Source organism: Podarcis filfolensis, assembly GCF_964270895.1.
Source record: "Podarcis filfolensis genome assembly, chromosome: 6".
Taxonomy (NCBI): domain Eukaryota; kingdom Metazoa; phylum Chordata; class Lepidosauria; order Squamata; family Lacertidae; genus Podarcis; species Podarcis filfolensis.
In genome coordinates, this window is record NC_139609.1 from 62,738,631 (window position 1) to 62,747,652 (window position 9,022).

At 44.3% G+C, this 9,022-nt stretch overlaps 3 protein-coding genes across 11 annotated transcripts in view; 2 read left to right on the forward strand and 1 right to left on the reverse strand.

Moving 5' to 3' along the window:
* Positions 1–3,512, forward strand: part of TRAF3IP3 (TRAF3 interacting protein 3) — a 36,047-nt gene extending 32,535 nt beyond the window's left edge. For all 7 annotated transcript variants that reach the window (XM_083617463.1, XM_083617464.1, XM_083617462.1 and 4 more), the window contains exons 15-16: positions 2,423–2,536; positions 3,201–3,512. In XM_083617463.1, the coding sequence (XP_083473589.1) occupies positions 2,423–2,536; positions 3,201–3,284 (198 nt within the window). In that variant the 3' untranslated portion in view covers positions 3,285–3,512. The remainder of the gene's footprint in view (positions 1–2,422; positions 2,537–3,200) is intronic.
* On the reverse strand, positions 632–7,810 carry LOC310764164 (UPF0739 protein C1orf74 homolog). 3 transcript variants are annotated; one of them, XM_083617607.1, is made up of 2 exons: positions 7,197–7,568; positions 632–5,284 (listed from the first exon to the last, which is right to left on the reverse strand). In XM_083617607.1, exon 2 carries the CDS (start codon positions 5,183–5,185, stop codon positions 4,385–4,387), a length of 801 nt encoding a protein of 266 aa, XP_083473733.1. In that variant the 5' UTR covers positions 5,186–5,284; positions 7,197–7,568; the 3' UTR covers positions 632–4,384. The 3 variants fall into 3 exon arrangements, with proteins under 3 accessions (XP_083473733.1, XP_083473735.1, XP_083473734.1); XM_083617609.1 differs by lacking the exon at positions 7,197–7,568 and adding an exon at positions 7,767–7,810 and having other exon boundaries at positions 2,906–5,284; XM_083617608.1 differs by lacking the exon at positions 7,197–7,568 and adding an exon at positions 7,113–7,153 and having other exon boundaries at positions 2,906–5,284.
* GUCA1B (guanylate cyclase activator 1B) overlaps positions 6,574–9,022 on the forward strand; it is a 50,942-nt gene continuing 48,493 nt past the window's right edge. The window contains exon 1 of the mRNA XM_083617633.1: positions 6,574–6,892. The gene's annotated coding sequence lies outside the window, so the exon portion shown is untranslated. The remainder of the gene's footprint in view (positions 6,893–9,022) is intronic.

Consider the following 9,022-nt stretch of genomic DNA (forward strand, 5'->3'; position numbering starts at 1 on the left):
GCATTGGGAGTATGCAGACTACATGGATTGTGCTGCAGGTACATGAGGATTTAACAGACTTTACCTCCATCCTCCTTTTGCTCTTGTGATTGGATACCCCAGATTTAAACATATTTAAATCTACTGCACTCATGTCTAGTTTGGCTCTAAGTCAGTGTTTGAAACTCCCATTGTTCTGGGCACACTTTGCATCAGGGAATTTCATTAGCACAAGCAGTTTCTGAGCTCTGGGTGCAGTACTGGGGCCAAGATTTCAGATTAAAATTGCAGAGTGGAAGGAAAGGAGGACCTTTTTCTGCCTCCCCACTTACAGCTGCTCTCTGAAGCTTCATACGAATATTAGCGGGGTGGACAAGGGAAGGACTAGACCATGTAAAAGATGAACACAATATTTTAGCTGCAGTTCATTCATTTTCAGCTTTGTATTGTTATAAAAGTGTGCCTAGACATTCCATTATTGTGCCATAACCTAGGTTTAAGGTGTCATTTAGCTCCTAGCTTTTATATATCAGTTTCTAACACTGCTCTAAGCAACATGCCGAAAGGTAAGGGAGACACAGGTAAGCCTGTTACCTGCATATCCGGAGTTTTGAAACAGCTTGCATTCCATAGTTCAAGGAAACAAAAAATATACAAGTTTACAATTTTATTAAAAGATTCTTAGAAGGACCTGTTCACAATTGTAAAATATTTTATTAGCAGTGTAAATCTATGGCACACAAAAGGTGGGAGTTTTAATTACAGGCTGTAGGCATATGAACAATGGACATTCTAGCCCTCGTTAGATTTTGATCGTTGGCAAATATTCCATATCCTGCCAGGAGTCATTCTCAACAGTCTTTAAATATTCTGAACATTTTCTTCATGAGATCATTGCTTCCTTCTGGAACAGAGTATTTTCTGAGTACATGCAACTTGAGTGACAAGAGAGCAGAAGGGACATTTGAAAGGTGACTTAGATGCTTTTAGAGGTTATTGTTGTTTCTGTGCTTTATAGAAATCATAGAATTGTAGAGTTGGAAGGGACCCTGAGGGTAATCTAGTCCAACCCCGTACAATGCAGGAAAACGCAGCTGTCCTATATGGGGATCAAACCTGCAACCTTGGTGTTAATAGCACCACACTCTAACCAACTGAGCTATCCAGTGAAATGAATATTCATAGCAATGTTCCTATCAGTCAGAGCTCATCCTAATGACCCACATCCAGTGTAAGTTTTCTTCCTGTTTTGGAAGAAGCATCCTCCTGGACGTGTACAGAACAGCAACCAAACAAAAAAAGCAGGCTAACATCTTATGTGCAGACTTCCAAATTGTGATTCCCTAGGACACGTCAGCTTGAAGAAAACAAATCACTGCTGATTCATGTGACCATCTGTAATCATTTTGAAATCCTGCACACAGCATGCAAAAATATTGCCCAGGATGGCAACTGCATACTATTGACTAGTTGGGTGTGGACAGCCAGCAGATAACAGTTTGTTCAGGTGGCTCTCTGGTGTCTACTTTGAATGCTTGTATGAATTGGCTTTGAGAGCTAAAAACACAAAAGAAGGGACAGACTCAGGCTATTAAAAATAAAGGCTTCGCAATAACTAGAAACTCCACATTTTTCAAACCAAAGTTTCTACAAATAGATGCACATGCGTGGTATTCTCCAATATTCTGAACTAAATGTGATGTCAAAAGCACATGAACCAACTTGACAGGACATCACATCCAATTGCACTATGCATGTTCAAATATTAATGTAGAAGCAGCAAACCCCACTGTTTGCTAGGCCTTGGAGTCAGGAGGAGAGACCGGATGCCATTTCTTTCTTGGGGGAAATTGTATGAATAGCAGCTGACAATGAATGCTTTTTGAAGACCATGGATTGACTCCCACAAAGCGATTGTGCAAATGGAAAGGTCTCTGCTCATGCAATGCTAACTCTCCCTGCACACGGACCCCAAACTTGCTCTGGAGGGATGGGGGAGAAAACAGGCAGGTGTTTACAGGGGAAAGTTTACTTGCGGAAGTTGTTCTGCTCGTGCAATGACTTTGTTGAATTCAACCCCATCCCTGTTCATTAGGATAGGAAGACTTGTATCAATACACTTCATTCACAATAACATTTATAGGAACTAGAAGTCATTCAAGTTCAATGTCATTTTCTGGCATTACATGCTGCGTTAACTTTATTCATAGCCTGAAACAAGAAGGAAGTTTTTAGCCAATGGTGAAGGAAGCCCTAAATGTGCTGTGAAGTAAGGTGTGTGAGAAAGCCAGGTTTAGGACAGTAGAACTAACCACCCTGCTTCAGGATCAGGGATGCTCAAGGTGCCACCACACTAAACTTATTGGTAACTGCTGCCCTCAAAACCATTTGATAAAACCAGAGTGAACAACCATACTAAACACTTATTTGCTTTCTTGCCCAGTGCATAGATCTCCGTTGTGAGCTAGAGATTCTGAGTGACGAGTACCGCAGCTGCCTTGCCAAGTTACAGCAGTGCCGAGATGAGATCAAACACCCTCAGAGCAAAAAGACCAAAGTAGGAATTCACTCTGAATGCCCCCTTTGTGCTACCTCATACTGTTGATATAGTCTGTTGATAGAGCGTGACATGTCAGGCATGGGCGTGGCCAGGATTTTTGTTGGGGGGGGCAGAACCTCAGTTAGCAATGTATTTTCATTTTTATTGATTTGGAAGGGCAGAACCTCAGTTGGCAATGTATTTTTATTTTTATTGATTTGGGAGGGCAGCTGCCCCCCCCCTCCCAGCTACACCCATGATGTCAGGTCAAAATGTGAGTCAGTGGTCTTAGATTTCAGCACAAACTAAAACAGTAATGCTAGGACAACCATCGTGGACCAGCAAGATACGGGAAAGTGCAACTCCTTCAGGTTCACTAGAGTGGTCGGTTTTGGCAGTTCTTGTATTTTATTGATGATAAGTTCCGAATGAATCAGTCTTCAGCATCTATGCAATGAGTCTCATTTGTTGTATTTGCAAAGTGGGGAAAATATTCTACTCCCAAAAATTCACTAATATCACCGTTCCATGCAAATAGAACCACAGACTTTGTTGGAATAAAATACAAAAGGGAAGTGTAGGAGAGACTAAGTGTAGCTGATCGAATAGAGGGAGGAATTACAGAGACACATTATACCCTAGTTTGTTTATCTTATTAGATTTCTCTCTTTTTTTCTCCCAGAGATGGCAGGATCATTGGATTCCTCTCCTACTGGTAGTGACGGCAACAGCTGTAGTATCCTACTTAATAAATTTTGTACCCTGAGTACACCCTACCTTTAGTTTTGCTTATGTTACTGTTTTTACATTTGGGCATTCTGAGTTGTCTACAGAGAGTGACTATTTTTGTATCAAACATGTTTTTAATTTCTTACAGAATTTTGAACTTTGCTATCTCCTAAAGGAGTTTGTTGGACTGCTTGGCTTTGTATGTTGCTTCATTTGGCTGTTGTATTCTTTTTTTAAAAAAAAATTAAAGGCTACAATACAAAAAGTGTCTGTCTGATGCATCCACCCTCCAGAGGGTTTTGAATGGAAACGTCACACAATTGTCCCATAGCTTTGGAAACCTCAAAACCCACAATCCAGCTATGTGCTGTCTGACCATGTAGGACAAGGCAAGGGAACCCATGTCCCATCAGATGTTATTGAACTACAACTTCCATCATCCTATACAGTCAAACCTCGGCTCTTGAATGCCGCCTCCGTTTTGGAATGTTTCAATTCCCGAACGCCGAAAACCCAGGAGTAAATGCTCCCGTTTTCTAACGTTTTTGGGAAGCCAAATATCTGACACGGCTTCCACTTGAGTGCAAGAAGCTCTTACAACCAATCGGAAGCTGCGCCTCGATTGTTGAACATTTCAGAAGCCAAACGGGCTGCCGTAATGGATTACATTCGACAACAGAGGTTTGACTGTACCAGTAGTCACACTGGCTGGGAGATGGAGTTCAACAGCTGAAGAACTGCAGCTTCCCCATCCCAGGCCTAGGAGTTGGGACTGCTAAAAACAAAGAAAGAAACAGCTGAAATATTTGTGGCTGGGGTTAACAAGGCTTCATTTTGAGAAGACTGAATGCAGGATGGCTTTCAAAATGCGGCTTTATATACCACCTATATATACACTGAGTCTGGGTATAGACACCCACAGAAATTTGCAAGTGAGAGCCTCCTGTCAAGGAAGATGGGAGCTTTATTCCATCAATATCTAGAGGGAATCGTATTGGCTACCCCTGACTCCAATAGAATAAGCACTGCACCATTTTCCCACTTCCTTTTCTTAAGCAGTGAGTCATATTCCCCAAAATACTTCTCAAATATGGCGTGAGGAAACATTGCTGCATGCCTCTGGATTGCAGCCCACATTTACAAGGCCACTGCTGCCAGAGCAACGACTTCATTTGTAATACAAAGATCTGCAAAGTCTTTCTGAGCTTTAAAAGCATCCTTGAGATTTTCGCACCACGCGTCAAGGCCTCTTTTCATGACGGGATACAAGAGGTCTGGGATGCTAAAGGAGTAAAAGCGTACTCTAAAATCGTTGCTTATCTTACAGAACGTGGCTTGGACAGTGAACACCCTCAGTGGGGTCAGAGAAAGGCAATTGTCAAAGCTCTTCTGAACAGGGAAACTGTAAGCAGCAGGATAGCCCAGCAAGACACCAAAGAGAGTGCATAGATTCCACTTTGAGCAAAAGACCGCACTGGAGGAAAGCATCTGAGATGTGTCTGCTGCCTGGGCTTTAATATGATTCAGTATCTCTGACAGGTGGCCTTTGATGAGACCCACGTTTTCCAGATCACAAAGGCTAGGGCATGTCCTGGAAGCAGAAACGTCAACAAAGGGGATGTTGTCCTTAAGCAGGATTGTCTCCAACCACAGCAGCATCAGCCCCAAGTTGACAATCAGAACGTTTTCAGCTATGCTCAGAATGTGTAGCCGGCATCCAAGCGGATTGATTGTCTGAAGCTGCTGAACGTAGCTTAGGATCTGAGAAGTCCCAGCGGAATTGTAATCGTACAGGAAAGCTGGCTTCAAGCCGGCGGCTACAGCCAGTATCTCGCCAGCGAGGTTCAAGGCGGCTGAGCGGGATAAGACTTTCTTCTTCCCGATTCTGAGGTGTTGGCGGGCTGCAGCGATGAGGAGTTGAGGGAAGGGCTCAGCCATTCTTAACCCTGCGGGTAGAAGTCCTAGACTGGGTTTGCTCAGGGAACTGAATCACCTCATTGCATCAGGCCTTTAACCATCAGCTGCTTCAGCCTGGCTCTAGGAATAAAAATCACAGCAATCAATATAGCTAAAGTAACAACAACCAGTGCACTTTTTATCTTTAGAAAGATAAAAGTGTCTTGATGAAACTATGGTAGAACTCAGGCTTCATGAGCATGTGGCCTCATTTAAGCCACAGTAGTTGCATCTTGGAAGTGGAAAACGGGTATTACAAAAATGAAAACCGATCAATCAGCCTTGCTGTAACAAGGGCTATAAAAGGGATTGAGGACTAAACCACATCCGCAGGCTCTCTGCGCCACTTCAGCACCAAGGACTAGCAAAACAGCCCACCTTCCAACAACCAATAAAAATATTCACCACTTCAACCTAAGATCATCCACTTGGACAGGCATCTCACCATTAAAACCTGAATTGTCTAGATTCACTTTCCCTGCAAAAAAATGTGTGGTGGCGCCTGAAAGACCAACAAGCTTTCCTAGAGCAGAGCCTACTTCATTAAACGTTAAATATTAACCTCCGTCTGCGTGTATTATATATGCATGTGACACAGACGGAGGGAAGGCAGGGTAGAGACTCTTGTTAATATGAGGTCAGGAGTCTTAGCGATGGAAGAGATAAGTATGCCACATCCACTATTGTTAGCTATTCAAGAGTTGATAAGGACTTGGGGAAACAATTAAATTAGTGCACATAACATATATAAAACAGGACAGGGCACATGCACTTTCATTTGCTTTTTTAACTAGATCTTTTAACTATACTGCCCTTCATATGAGGATCATAGGATGGTATCAAAACACAAAAGCATAGTAACAAACAAAAACAATACCCCCTGCCACACAGTTCAACAGGCCATAGATTGTTTAGTTAGCCAAAGGCCTGCGAAAAGAGCAACGTTTTTGCTTTGCACCTAAAGTTATGTAACTAAGGCAACTTGCATTCTGCAAGTAGGAGGCCACCACTGCAAATGCCTCTTCTCTTGCTGCCACTCTCCAGACCTCTCATGGGGGACGCTGCGAAGAAGGGCCTCAGGTGATCACAGGGTCCGGGTCGTTCAAGTTTGTAATTCTGAAACGCTTAAATGAATAGTGTTTTTACAGGCTCAGTCGCTGGAGCATGAGACTCTTAATCTCCAGGTCATGGGTTCAAGCCCCGCACTGGGTTAAAGATTCCTGCATTGCAGGGAGTTGGACTAGATTGTTTAGGGAAGTTTTTAATGTTTGGCGTTTTATTGTGTTATATTCTGTTGAGAGCCACCCAGAGCGGCTGTGGCAACCCAGGCAGATGGACAGCATACAATTATTATTATTATTATTATTATTATTATTATTATTATTATTATTATTATTATATATGACCCTTGTGGTCCCTTCCAATTCTACAGTTCTAATGCCCTATTCTAATTTTTAAAGTTACCTGGGAGGAGAAGCCGCAGCTAGAGGCGCATGCCCTAGCAGCAGCCAAACTGCAATGCATGACTTTGGTCTCCTTGTGCATTAAGCCAAAACATTTTATTAGACCCAACGCCTTTCAGAATTAAGCAGCCCCTTCTTGGGGTTGAACTCGCCAGCAATCTCCAAAGATAAAACTGTAGCAAAGGAGAAAAGCTGCAAGAATTTGAAGTCGCGACGACGCCTGTAGGTAATTTCTTAATTCTGAAATTCGGGGCTCTTATCAGAACGTGCTCTTAGCCCTCCTTCCCCGCCGGGCATCCCCTTCCCGCTAGGTGGGAGTGTGCATGTGTGAATGCGTGTGTTGATGAAGCACCGGCTATGCGTGTTATCTGCACAAGGATGCTGCATCTCCTTCGGTTCCCTGAGCAACCGGGGTCGGAGTTCAGGTGCACAGGAGGATCCTCTACCGGAACATGAAGCGACGCCGGGCAGCCGGCCAACTGCTTCTCCCGGGCTCCCGCCTCTCCGCCCTCTGCACGCGCCTCACTCACCTCTCGCCCCGTTCCAGCCCGAGCATGCGCCCTGCCGGGCGAGCGGGCGGCGTTTCCGCTTCCCTCGCGTGAGCGGAGGAGGCGGACGCTGAGTTCGCGGCAAGGGGCACCGTCCGCGTAGGCGGCGGCTCTTAAAGAGGCAGCATCCCGCGGGTCGACGCGCTGCCGGGGCATGTGCAGAGCGCCGGTCTCGCGGACCTGCCCGGGTGGAGCCGGGCGGCAAGTAGGAGCCGCCCAGCTGTGCAGATCCGGCCGGTCGGGAGTTAAGAGAAACCAAGGGGAGCTACTGCCGGCAGGCTCCACCTGCGAAGGTTGGCCCGGGGCGTGCGAGTCGCTCTCCCTGGATGGAAAACGTGGCCTCCGAAGTGTTACTGGACTGCAACTCCCGTCATCCTGGGCGTGGCTGGGGATGATGGGAGTCGGAGTCCGGCAGCAACTGCGGTATGGGACCGGTTTTCTCATCGTTGCAACAAGCCCTTTTTATGGCTGCTGCAAGTTCCACTAGAACTGCTTGGGGACAGGCTGATCTTCTTCATCGCCTTGGTGTCTACGAAATGAAACGTTATCTACCTTTTGCGTTTCTTTGGTATAGGGCAGAGAGGCGGCTAAGTTCTCTCTCGCAGGCTCTCAGGTTTCTGCATGGTTTCTCTTCTAGCTTTTACCAAGTATGTCAGTGTGTTCAAAGACTTTCGCACACATCACCTTACAGCAAGGCCAGTAGTGGGTCGTCCCATATTGCAGACAGGATACTTAAGCTGAGAATGAGATAATAGTGGCTTAGCTAAGGCCATCTGCCCCAAATCGACGACTTTTAAGGCTGCAAACTTAGGCAGATGTACTTGGAACTACATCTCATTGAATGCAGTGGGGCTCATTTCTTCAGTTCACAAGCAGTGGGCTAGTCAATAATAATAATAATAATAATAATAATAATAATAATGCCCTTGATCCAGGGGCAATTCACAACAGAAAAATACAAGATGAGAAGACAAAATGCAGAATAAAAGAAAACCAGAAAACAACCAGTAAATAATGTCCGCTCCCACAAACACATTTAAAAAGACATACTATGTTAAGTAGGATGGCCATCTGTCATGGATGCTTTAGCTGAGATTCCAGCATTGCACCGGGCTGGACTAGATTACTGCCATCACATAAGGGGAGCACTTCAGGCCTCATATTTAAAAATATATATTTATTCAATCTAGAGCAAATATGAAGTCATTCAATAGCTATTAAAATAACACTACTATAATGTTAAGAAGCATTTCTGATGCTCTCTATGGACAGTGTTCCCCCACTCACCCAGCTCTCCCGATTGCAGGGCTGAAACCAAACATGTAACCATAGCCGCCTTGTAGCATTTTATTTTTGTTGTTGCTATAGCATCATACCAGCAAAGCAGCTTTAAGCAGGTAATCCACCCCTTCACCTTCACTCTCCTAAAGTAATTAGTATAGCATAGTTTTAGGGTTGTATTCAAAGTATTTATTTTATAAAATTTATTGTAAAAGAACTCAAAAGTGGTTTACGAAAAGATAACACCCTAAAATCAAGAAAATTACAAAGTAGCACTACGGAGAACAGCATGTCAGTGCAAGGATTTTTTCCTGCACAACCAAACATTCTTCTGACCCTCTAGGGTAGCTTTGGGGATGGTGTGGGGTACACAGGGGAGGATGCGAGCCCTGTTGCATCCTTGCACCATCACAGATATTTAAATACCAACCACAGTTCTGCATTCCCTTGTCTCCACCACAAAATAATTGCATTTTGTCCAGAACTGCCTACAAATTAAAAATATTCACACATTCCATGCGTCTCCT

Bases quoted from the DNA above. Each gene is read 5' to 3' on its own strand.
- LOC310764164 (XM_083617607.1), bottom strand. From the start codon at position 5,185: ATGGCTGAGCCCTTCCCTCAACTCCTCATCGCTGCAGCCCGCCAACAC.